Here is a 12473-nt window from a genome sequence, read left to right as displayed (position 1 = left end):
GAAAGAGTGGGGGAGGGCCGCTAGCAAATAAAACCGCCACCAGCACCTTCCCCGAACTTCGGTATGTTGGGTTTCTTTATTCTTATTACAGCGAGATCCGTGGCTTTGCAGTATTTGTCTAGGGCAGACCCCAGGCTGTTATGCTCAGAGGAAAAGGCTGTGTAAAATTGTATTTAAAAAAGTGTCACAGAGACAGAAGGGCTGCCAGAGGAGCCGTCTCCCTGCAGGTCATGGACAGACCCTCTTGGCCTGGTCAGGTGCTTGCGCTGCAGCCATTATGTATGAGCTTTAAATGGCTGTCATGTTTTTGTTATTTAATTATTCAAATGAAATGTCTTGCTGAGAGGAAGAACAACCTACAGAATGACCTCTTGGGCATGATTTTGTTGTTTGTTTTTTTTTTTTTTTGCCCTGACATGTCTATTTACAGTGTTTGGAAAAGCGATGGTTGCAGAGCTCCAGGTGACCAAATGCCTCCAACACTGGGCACAGGTTTTTTGCATTCTGTGGTGATAACCAGCAGGTAGCTTTTCCTCAGGCCACCAGGCAGGTGGTGAAGGAGGTTAAGGGACAAATAATTACTTTTTAATTCTGTAATTCCTGCTTTAATTAAACTTCATGTCTCAGCTACTGGTAGTGGTTTTGGCTGCCTGTCCCATTTTGAGCCGTGCTGTGCAGTGAGGTGGGAAGCAGTGATCCCCAGGACTCTGGCTGGGATTTCCCAGGGTACTGATCAGTCTTTCCAACTCCTGTTTCTCCTATTTATAGCTTGAGGGCTTCGAGTATTGAGATCATTAAGACAACTGTAAAGGTTAGTGATATGTGTGTTGTCTGTCTGTGGAGGTGATGGGGATACACATAGTCCAGCTAAAATCTGACCACTTTTACCTGTGTTGAGTATTATCTTTTTGTATCATGGAAATCAGTGGATCTATCAGTGAGGTACTGCTTAGCAAAAGGGCAATAAGCTATTGAGCATATATAAATAAACACTGCTTTTATTAAAGGCTGAGGTATATCTAATTTGTGTTTAGCTAGGCTTCTTACCTACACAGAAGTTTATTCTCCTTTGTTCTTGAGGACAATATTCTTAAGAACCAGAATAGCTTAATCCAGTCTTACCTGGGACAAAATTTCCCTGCAAGTAAGAGACTGAGAGTTTGGCTTTTTCACAGTATATCAGTGCTAATCAACATGGAAGTTTTCCTGATCTCCTATGCATGTTGGGTACAAGATATTGATAATGTCTGGACAATGAAGGCAGCTTTCAAACAAGATCCCCTGGTCTAGCAGTAATTGTTCTTTTTTGGGGATGCAGAAAAGAATAAACTCTTCAGCTGAGTTTTCTGAAAAAGCATTTTGTCTTTCTCATGGTACAACACCAAGTAAAGAGATTAAGTGTATTTATTAGTTCAAACAGCTTGGATGAAATTGGAAATGTAAGATGGCTAGACATGAATATGGTGGGGGGTTTAGTTGGAGCTTGAGAAAGCAGTTGTTTCTTCCTGGCTCTGTGTTCTCAATCACTTTCAAATAAATCACGTTAAGAAGGTTATTTTAAATCAATGCCTATATCAAGAATTTGTTTGGAACTGTTGGAGTAGTGGAAGCAATGCTTGTGTTTCAACTGAACAAGCAGTTTCAGCGTCACTGGGGAGTGTCTGCCCTCTTTAGGTAGTTTCCCTTGAAGACTCTGGGAAGAGGGAAGGCTTGTGGTTTGGGACAGCAGCTGATGCAAGTGAAAACTTTCTTTGAAAGTCTACTCTTTTGGTTCATGTCGGAGAAAGAGAATGTTGTCAGGTACTGGAAAAGGCTTTGCTGCCTGCACAGTTAGAGATCAGCTGTGGTTGGCTGTAGCTGGAGTCCACTTGGTTGCCAGGGAGCACAGGGGGAAACAAGCAGTGATGCCAGGAGCTGGCTGCATGTATGATCTCACTCCCTCCCCATCCAAGAAACCCAGTAGGAGATTTGATTCTGATTTCTCTTTAAACTGCTGATGGCAAGAGTTGGTAGCCCCTTCCTGAGTGATGGACATGCTGTACATGGTGTTTCTTGCCAGCTTGCTCTAAGTACTGACTTGGGGCAGGGTGTCAGGGACACCGTGGTCCAACACAGCCTGGCTGTTTTGCAGTTGTGTCCTGGAGCGTTCCCTGGAGGCTGGCCATGACATCGGCTGGAATCCTCTTACTTTAGTAACTGGAAAAGTCAAGTAAAATTATTGCTTTGAGCTATTCTTATAGGACTTCTCTGTGCAATGTGAATGTCAAATTTTACTTAATTTCCAGTTTTAACACTTGTCTTGCCTGTCTTAAGGTCATGTTAGGTGGTCCCCAAACAGGCAAGTAAGTTGCAGATACGGGAATGTTTAAATTTGCTGAGACATGCTAACACAAACAAGTAAAATATTATTCAGAGTGTAAGAGCAATAATATACATGACATGAAATCAATATTGTGTATGAGAATGAAATTTCTTACACAACATTCTTCCTACCTTTGTAATCACTTCCATAACCATTTCAGCAATAAGGTTTTAGTGGTAGGCCTATAGGAAGGTCTCACGAATGTGTGTCTATAGAGTTGGAGTATTTAAGTTACAACATGCACACCGGTGACACAAATATTTGTATCTGTTCTTTATCTGATTTGTATCTGTATTTGTATCTGATTGCTTGGGACTAAGCAGTACTGCTCAAATTCTTAAAACACTTGTAAACTGCTGGAGGAGTTGAAATAATTTATTTTCTGAAGAAGATTCCTAGAGGTCCTCAGGCATTTGTGGGCCAGGAGAAGGTGCTAAACTCCTAGTTAAACTTCTGACAGTACTTTGAGTACGTTTTCACAACGTAACATTTAAGTCTGAATAATTTCTAAATTTTTTGAAGTTTACTAACCTAGTTCTGAGTCATGGGGGAAAAGCAGCTTTTTTTTTTTGTATAAGACGAAATCACCAGTTGATCCAATAATCCAATATTTTATTTTTTTCCCTCTCAACTAAGGCTCATTTTTGTCTTTAATTTTTTTTTCTCTATTTGAGCATCAGCACCCCAGTCTGACGAAGGCTCTGACATCGATTCTGAACCAGATTTACCTTTAAAAAGAAAGCAGCGCCGCAGCAGGACAACCTTCACAGCAGAGCAACTGGAAGAGCTGGAAAGAGCCTTTGAGAGGACACACTACCCTGACATTTATACCCGGGAGGAACTTGCACAAAGAGCCAAACTCACCGAGGCTCGTGTCCAGGTACGTACTTAAAAGCTGCCTAACAAAGGGAATTATCTTTTCTGATAGCATGTTGTGTCCTTTTATTTTCTCATGTGATCCTGTCCTGGGGTAGAGAGAAAAAGTGAAGCTACATTGTTTAAAGCCTTAGGGGGTTTTTCATCTGTACATAGACATTGGTTTTCCAACTTTTTAAGGCAGCAACTGCTTTGAAAAAAGCTTTGTTTTCTCCCCAGTAATTGTTCCATACCTACCATGAATATAATAGTGAGCTTTAGGAAAAGAATGTCTGTTATCCCAGTTTGTTTATTTTATGCATTTGACAGCACTCTGCATGTAATCAGGTCAGCTGTTGTGCCAGTTTATAGTTATTTAACTGATTTCATCTGTTGTTGTTTGGGTCGTTCAGGCATTAGCAGAGAAGAAAAAAGCATTTTGAAAAGGACAATGTGTCTATAGAGCCATGCAAGTGAGCAGGGTTACTGGTGTGGGATCTGCAGTTTACTTTTAGGTTTGCTTTTGAAGTTGACTTGATTTAAACCTTGTGATATCTTTTTTATCCCCACTGTCAGTTTAATTAAAAGGAAAATAAGCCCTCAAACAAGTGCTAGGTCTAGAGAACTTCAGTAGATCTGGATTGTCCAAAACAAGCTAATGTGCTGGAGGAGTAAACCATGGAGTTGATTTAAATTAAGAAAGGCATGAATGTGGATTTTCAGATGTTCAAGAATAGGCAAATAAGAGCCAAATAACTGTAGAATAAACTACACACAGGAGTTCAAGTTCAGACTAGGACTTACTCCATTTCACAGCACAGAAGCATATCCTGTGAGAAGTTTAATACCACAGGCAGAATCTCTGCTGCTCTTTCACTACTTGACATCTAAGAGTAATTTGAAAAAGCATGCCCAGTTTAAATCAGTCTGAGCTGTAAGTGTTCAAAAGCAAATATGCAGCTGGATGACAAGCAAAATGTTGTAGCTCGTGACCTAACCAAGGAAGAGAAATGAGTGGTAATTTGTGATCTAACCAAGGATACAGGTGAATTTTGCTGATCTCCTTTGGAGATCACTTTGAGACATTCAGACTCTGCAGACTGAAATACACAGTGCAAAATATCCCTTGGAGTTTAGAACAAGCACACTTACTGCACCATGCCTGTATTACTGGGTATCTGTCTTGAAAGATCCAGACTTTTTCAGTTTTACCTGCTGAATGCTTTAGCTGAAGACTTCACACCACATTTCTTGTAAAATGTTTGTTATGACTCTGAGAGAAAATCAGATGTATGGATGAATTTGTCTGGAAGGCAAACCCAGTGGTGCATGACTCTTTTCTTAACATGTTTGCCAAGTAAAATGCTTGCAAAACAGCTTCATGTATAGACTTGGGCCAGGTAAGACTAAGCCCTGGGAATCATCTATGTACAAACATAATAAAGATCACTTCCTACATAAGTTCTGGTAGCAGGACAAATGGGATCTAGGTTATGATATTTTTGGCTATTTTAGCTTCAGTGGAAAAATACGATAAAATGAAAAAAACCTTGTTCATGTTTTTCTAAATCAATGACCCACAGCTAGAAGAAAAGCAGAACTCTCATTAACATAACAGCTGTCTTAATGTGGCTTTAACCCTGTGACTTTTTACATTCCTTATGGCTTCCTTGGTTCCCTTGAGACGCATCCTGTCTCACACCACTCCTATGACCTACAGCCTCACAAATTCCCCAGTACCTCTGACATATGGATATTTTACCTAACCCAGCATGGAAGAAAGTTCGCAGTCAATCAATGATTAAAATACCAGAACAAAACCTTCCTGGATTAAAGATGAGCTGGGGTTGAAGTAGCCAGCCTGTGGGCAGTTTCCTAGTGCACTCCATCTGTCTGGTACCCTTGAAGCCTGGCAGAGTGATTTAGCAGTGGATTAAGGGATAGAGGATTTGCCTTATCAGCATTCAGCACCTCTCCATAGCCCCTTAAAATAGTCACCTATGATGGGCATGAAATAAAAGACGACCTGTGAAAAGAAAATAACCCTAAAGTCTTGTGGCTGAGAGGGCTGGATAGCCATACTGATGTAGCATTCAGGCTTTCTTAGTCACACTTCTTTTTTGGTAACACTATGATGGAGATCAGAGATACCAAATGTTATATGTTATATACACAAAGATCTCTCTGACTGCTTCCTGATCAAGCATTGTCTAAAAGATCTGGCTCTTTGCATCCTGAGTCTGGCTGAGCCCAGGCAATTTTCTTCTCTGGAAATTTGAGGACTAATTTTATAGAGTTGTTTTACATTATCTAGGAAGTTATTTAATTGATTACAACTGGACCGATCTTGCTATTCCCTCAGTCCCTCCGTGTAGTGCTCACATCTCATGTTTTGTTTTTCCTACCCTGCCACCCCCGTGCTTCCCCTCTCCTTCTTCCCCAAGGCAGTCTCTGAACACCCGTGAAAGAAAGAGTCTTAAATGCCGAATCATCTATTTTCTCACTTTCCCACTGCTGAAGAGAAACCAAATGCATGTTTCTAAGCTGGCTGAAGGAAGGGGGGAAAATATTGCCTCTGGGCTGAGACCAAACTTAGAACATTTCAGCCCCTAAGGGGAATTATTTTGAAAACTACAAACAAATGAAAACAGACTTTACACTGTGAATGTTATTTGTGTACTTAATCATGGGGACAGGAAAGGCTTTTTTTGGGGAAAAGAAATGTTGCAACAAACTCCACGTTGCAAGAGTCATGAGATGTATAACTGTAATAACAGCAAATACTTCAGCATTGGGTGAAATGGGGAGTTAAAATGCTCCCTGCAATTCCTTCTGCAGTGCCTTTCCACTCGAGGATTACTGAGTCTTACTGCCCCATGTCTGAGCCTTGCTGTGGTGTGGAGCCAGCACAACCTCTTCTGCTGCCTCTTCCAAAGGCATCTGGCTCTTTTCTGCACATTGGATGCAGCACGAAGAGGAAAGTTCTTTGGTCTTGTGCATACATCAGATATAACTCAGAAACATAAGTGGAGTCCCAAAGACCTATGATGAGCCTTTATTAAAAAAAAATAAATGGAAAGTCCCTGGGAATGTGAAGTTAAAGCTTTATGTATTGTAAGTAAAAATCTCAGACATGCAGTGCTTTACTGGTCCAGTTTAAAACCTCATCAAAACCACCATTAAGTTGCAGCGTAAGCCCTTAAGTCTATGCCCTGTTTTTACTGACTCAATCTGAAGGCAAATTCTAAAAGTGACATTCTCCTCTGTGTAGATAAAGATCAAAGGCTCTTTCTGAGCTTCAGTGTAGTGCATTATGGTTTCTGTAACGAATAGTGCATAAGGAATGAAGTGGCTAACATCTTTTCTGGCCACATTTTGATTGCCACATCAGGCTTATTTTTAGGCATGGATGAACTTTGGCAGCAGTATGGAGCCTGTCTCAGATTGACAGTGGTAGGTGTTTACTTAAGTCTTTTGGTAAAGAATTTTAAAATAATATTTAGGTTTGTCCTGTGGCAGGTGGAGGGCAAGGAGCCTGCTTTGGCCAATGGGGGCTGGTTAGTCAGACCAATCTTTCTGGGCTATGTTGAAGGCAGGTGTCCCAAATGATCAGAAATGTGATGTGTGAGACTTGTGTGTTGGACCATGTTGAGGACATGCCTCCAGCTGTATGGGATTATGGGGGGCAGGAGGTCCTGTTGTGAGAAGCTGCTGGCACATGGCCTCCCTGCTTAACCTCAAAAGGAAACAGGGGGGGTTAGTTCAGATCATTTTTTTTTTTAGTCCATGAGTAATGGTAAAAGAGCAGAAGTCAGAATTATGGAACATAGGTGCATCATGTCCTAAAAAGATTCATCTCAGCTAAATCCCAGATATAAATCGGTTTGCTTGAAAACATTCAAAAAGTAGAATACTGTTTATCAAACAAGCATTTCTGAACATTCAGGCAGATCTCTCCAGGCTATTAGGATGGGGTTGAATGTTCCCATGTCAAACTCGTAATCGGCTTGTAAGCTGTTGTATAAAGTGTATTACAGCCTCAGCAAATAAGAGGTCCCAAGAGCTCAGAAGTCTTGAGTAGCTGGAAGAAAAATGATAATTAAAAAAAAATATATATATTTTAAAGTGCTGTGCTTTCATATGTTTGGTTTTGTTTTTTTTCCTTTTGCTGTGATACAGAGATGGGGAGAGGTGGTTTGGACAAGAAAATAGTGAGGAGAAAGGTGAGAGAAGAAATGATGTCTCTTAAGCTAGTAGTAAAGTTTGGAAGCTCTGAAATCCAATCTTTCAGCTTTAGCTGTCTCAGGAGTAAACAAGGAAAAGCACTCACTGGGAGCTCATGGAGGATGGAGTTCTGTGCCAAAAGAGTCTTTATTTACCCTCAGCTCCTCTGAAATGGTTTGAGTTTGTATGCTGAACTATATGGTGCTATGAGGAGATGTTGTAAACAAACATGGGGGAGATTTAGGAACTTTAAAGATCTTCCAGCAGATATTTACAGTTATTCCTGGTGTGGTTTATGGAGAATTTAAAGAGCCTTTTCTTGAAACTGCCCCTCTTGCATCATCTATAGGATAAAGAAAGAGAGTGCTATGTGCATTCTTGTAGTAGATAACCCTGTAATTGCAGATGATTTTTTTTTCCTGGGGTAAAGGAGAAATTCTTATGGGTAAATTAGCCAACTACAAGCATATGCAGGCCCAAGAAAGCATCTAAATATAAAGGAAAGGATGTGATTTTGATTCTCTTTTCCTAGTCCTGGCTGCCTAGGGGCTCCCAATTAGTGGCACTTTAATTTATAAATACACAGTTCAATTTGCTTATTACTCAATATTTTGCAGAACTATTCAGCTGCAGTGTTTGTGTAGGACTGAGTCAAAGTCTTTTCAAAGAAACCTATGAGAGTCGAGCATGTTGGATCGCACTGGGAGGTGGCTGGAAATGCTCATTCCCTTTGGCAGAGCCTGGTGGTTTTTTGTCTTGTCTTTTTCCTTTTTTTATTTTGTGTGGTGCTGTTGGTTTTTTGATGGGTTTTTTGTATGCGTGTGGTGGGGTTTTTTTCCCCTGTTTGTTTTAAAAGAACTCTGGTTTCCTTCACATTGATAACTCCTTGTAACCCAACCAGCATGACTTCCCATCACCATGAACAATGGCTCCCGTTATACCCCAGCCAGAGAACCTTCAGTCTTGCAGTGCTCCCACTGGTGGCCATGGCAGATCATTCTCAGTAGGTTGGCAGCACTGCTTGGGCATGCTGGAGGAGACAGGCCTACCCATGGCGTGCCTCTGTGCCTGCACAGTGGATCTTATTCCTGTGGGGCTGAGGGTGTGCAGATGTCACAATGGAGCTGGTTTACCAACTAGTTATTGCTAAAAATCAATTCTGTTTCTACTGTCTTCTAGTCCCTGGCAGTGATCTCCCTGGAGCCCATCTATACCATGGTGAGCTGAGATAGAACTTGCCCTACTGAAAAAAAACAACAAACAAGCCGCCTTTTTTCCCCCTTCTTTTTTTTCCCTGCAGTTTTGTGTTATCTGAATGAACTCTCAGTGGGCTGGGCAGGCATGAAGGCTGGTGTCAGCCATTGGCCTGGTGAGAGCGTGGAAGTGCCTGCACAGACTGCTCTGAAGGCTGCTGAAGTACATGTAGGTCCAGCATCAACAGGGGCTGCAGGACCAGATGCTTGTTGTCTTTCGAAGTCACACTGCCATGTTGTGCAAAGGTGGTGGAGTCAACTCTGGAAGGATTTTCCTTCGTGAGCTTCCCCTCTTTGCAAGGCAGCCCCACTGCTTCTGGGCGTCAGCTCCTGGTGGGGACCCAGTAATGGCTCCTGCTTCCAGCATGGTCAGGCTCTAGTTTGAACATGTGAATTTTGGGAGAAGGGAGAGGTGGGGAGTACTTCAGGGTGAGAGTTACCATGAAAAAATCATAAGGCAAAAGGGGAAAAAAACCCGCACCTCCCCCTCTAAAGTTAGAAGTGCCATTAACAATACATCAGTCTTCTGACTTCGTGTGGTTTTGGCACTCATGTTTGCAATGGTCGGGGTTGTGTATAACAACATATCCATGGGTTTCCTGCAAAATTCACATCTCAAATGTTTTGCCTGGTTGGATCAGAGATCTTTTTGCCTTAAAAGCACATAGAGCACTCTGTGTTCATGATCAGACTGTTGAAATGTCAAGGCTAATTACACTAGTGTGTTCCCAAGTGAATAAATGCATCTTTTAAAGAATATCCTGTTGAGATCAACGAAAGAAGATGTTGGCACAATCACTTGCAAACTACTTAAAGGAAAACGCTAATAAAAGGCAGGTTCTAAATATTAGAAAATAGAGATGGGAGAAACCTCTTTAGTTCATATCATCCATTCTACATCAGTGTAAAATACTTTTCTTAATCTTCTGTTGCAGAGTTGTATCTCTTTCAGTCCAGTTCCAGATGCTTGAAAAACTGAAGTCTCCAATACCTCCTTCCCTTAAAAGACTATTTTTCCTTTTGCTCTAAATTTCATCCTCTTTAGTTCTGTGTTTGAGATGTGAATTTCAGCCAGACACTGAGGTGCAATTCTGTTTCCAAATCATCTGGGTAGTTTACGTTCCATCTTTGAAAGTGCCACTGAAACTGGGGAGCCAGAGCCTCACTAAAATGAATGTGACTTGGCTTCTGGTGCAGATACTGCTTTGGGATGCTTGGATCCCTTAGACAAGCCGCGTTTTCTCTGTCCTGGTCTGCATTTGCACAGCTCCAAGGATAATGCTGACCTAATTTTAGCTCCTGCATGTTACAGCAACACAAGTAGATCATATTCCTTCAGAAACAATACTCTTGGTGTAAGAACACTATATTTTGAGGCTCCAAAATGCAGTAGCTTGCTTATCTGCTGCTTTTCCTATAGGTGAATTAGTGTGGTAGTGGTGATTTGGAGTATTGTCTTGTATAGGTCTGCCTTCCACTGAGATCTGTGCTGTTGCTGGTGAAGGCAACACACAAGATACATTAGTCTGGCAGATTCAGTGGACCCAGTTTGGAGTTGGTTTTCTTTTACATCCACTGAAGGTTGGCCCTTTCTCACCATATGACACAGGTGATCTTCACCAGGGGCTGCATCATACTCTGAGCATCTCCGCACCCAGAGGTTGATCACTGCCCTCTCAGAAGGGAGGGTGTGGGACAACAGAGGGGGATCCTATAGGAAACCTGATACATTTGAGAAGGCCACTCATAAGTTGAGGGTTTTGTCATGCTGTTGGAAGTTGAAATTTGCTGAACATTAAGAAGACATAGTGTTTAAATCATGTTGGAAATGTACAAACAAAATAAAACATTTCACAGGGTGTTTACAATATGTTTCTATGCAGACACATTGACTTGTGGTGACTAGATTTAAGTCTTGGCTTTATATTGGCAAAATTTTTCAAAATTTCTTTAACTAGTGGTAATAGCACACATAGATTCTTCATATGTGTTGATTTAAAAAATAAAAAGATCTGGACTCTTGAGAATAAGTCAAGGCAGCCAAACAGCCTAAGTGAAATACTATGATGTAAAAATAATAATTTCAGTTAACATAGAATGTAACTGCTACTGACTAAAGTTTGGGATCTGACTAATTTTAGTTCACATTACAAAAAGTATAAATGAAATATTCAGGTTTGAATTATTTAGGCATTGGAATAGGCTGCCCAGGGAGGTGGTTGAATTGCCATCCCTGGAGTTGTTCAAGAGATACATAGATGTGGTGTTGAGGAGGATGGTTTAAGCACTGGACTTGGTAGAGTTAGGCTGATGGTTGGTAGAATTAGGTTATGGTTGGAATCAATGATCTTAAAGGTCTTTTCCAACCAGAATGATTCTGTGGCGAGTTAATTTTGGATTAACTCTGGTGCTAGTCAGGTGTCATCTGCCTGCTGCCTGGGGAGAGCCAGAAGCCAGGGCAAGAGGCAGAAGGTGTGTGCTGTGGCTGATGGGGTGGCAGTGGATGGTGTGATGAGCCTGGAGCCACAGCTGTGCCAGCAGCATGAGCACAGGTGTCAGTCATGTACCATCCGTGTAGCATCTCCCAGTTGCATAGGACTGAGGTGGTGGTACACAGCCTTGTTTCTGCACAGCTCAGGCAGGCTCCTGCACCCCTCCAGAGTCAGTCCCATGTAATTTAACAGGGCTTCAGGTGGCAACAGAGCTCTGTGTAAATATATCCAGTGCAGGGCTGCTGGGGGCTTTGATACCATTGAGTATGTCCCATTCAGGGATCTGTAGTATGTATCTGCAGTTCTGGAAAAATGCAAATCTATAAAATGAGCCAAATAAAAGCATAAAACTTGGCATTAATGCAAATCAATTGCTACTGAATTAAATTTTGGGATCTGAGTTTTTAAAATAAAGATCTAGAGCTTGAAGGCAAATGCTTATCTGTAGAGAAAATAAAGCCTTGTTACCTCATTTGAGTGAAATCCACTCACATAGTGTAGTTCAGTTAGTATTCTCAAAGCATGTAAAGATCACCAGATAACCCTCTTGACCTGAAGAAGAGAGAGTGTCATGGAGAAAGCCACAGTTAATGACCTGAGTAGGCTAATTACAACATGCATTTGTTGTTCCCTGCTCCCTCTCTGACCTCCATTATCCTTTTTAACCTCCATTATCCTTTTTTGCACTTTTGCTTTTAAGCGCTCTTCAGTGTGTCTTGCCCCTTTTTCCTTCTCTTTGGTCATTTTCAAAAGGTACTGCTGCAGGAGTGAGAGACTGGTGGGCTTTGGGAGACATAAGCAGGTGGAATGAGTCTGAGAAGCAAATAAGAAATTTAGACTTGAATGTCAGTGAGGGAAGTGAAGGGGATGAGGTACAGAGAGAGGAGAAAGAGGATACAGATGCCTATAGGATGAGAAAAAATAAATAAATTGGTGAATCTAGACCCATCACCAACTATTGCTCAATTGCAGATCTTGCATCTCCACTCCTGCTCCTTGTCCCTGCCAGCTGCTTTCAGAAAATGGTTTGTGTGTAGGTTTAGTATGTACAGCAAAAAGCAGAGAAGGATTCCTGAGGTAGAACAGGGATTCCACCTACCCCTCTGTCCTAGATCTTAAGCTGGAGTGGGAGTGTGTAATTGAGGAGTAGATGTTGTGGCCAAAGGAGGAGGCAGCTGTGTGAACTAAGCATCCTATTCTGCAAAGAGGATGAAGCCAGATCTAACTACATGGTGACAGATGGCCTGTATCAGAAACCAGATGGCCCAGTGAGTCCCACCATTCCTG

General features: G+C 41.6%; 1 protein-coding gene across 1 annotated transcript in view; it reads left to right on the top strand.

The window, feature by feature from the left end:
* PAX3 (paired box 3) overlaps window positions 1-12473 on the top strand; it is an 80902-nt gene that overhangs the window by 53338 nt on the left and 15091 nt on the right. The window contains exon 6 of the mRNA XM_010001653.1: window positions 3037-3242. Coding sequence (XP_009999955.1) covers window positions 3037-3242 — 206 coding nt within the window. The remainder of the gene's footprint in view (window positions 1-3036; window positions 3243-12473) is intronic.

The sequence above is a fragment of the Chaetura pelagica genome, unplaced genomic scaffold, assembly GCF_000747805.2.
Source record: "Chaetura pelagica isolate M959 unplaced genomic scaffold, ChaPel_1.0 scaffold207, whole genome shotgun sequence".
Lineage (NCBI taxonomy): Eukaryota > Metazoa > Chordata > Aves > Apodiformes > Apodidae > Chaetura > Chaetura pelagica.
The sequence above is the reverse complement of the archived record's forward strand: the minus strand, read 5'-3'. Positions and strand labels throughout refer to the sequence as shown.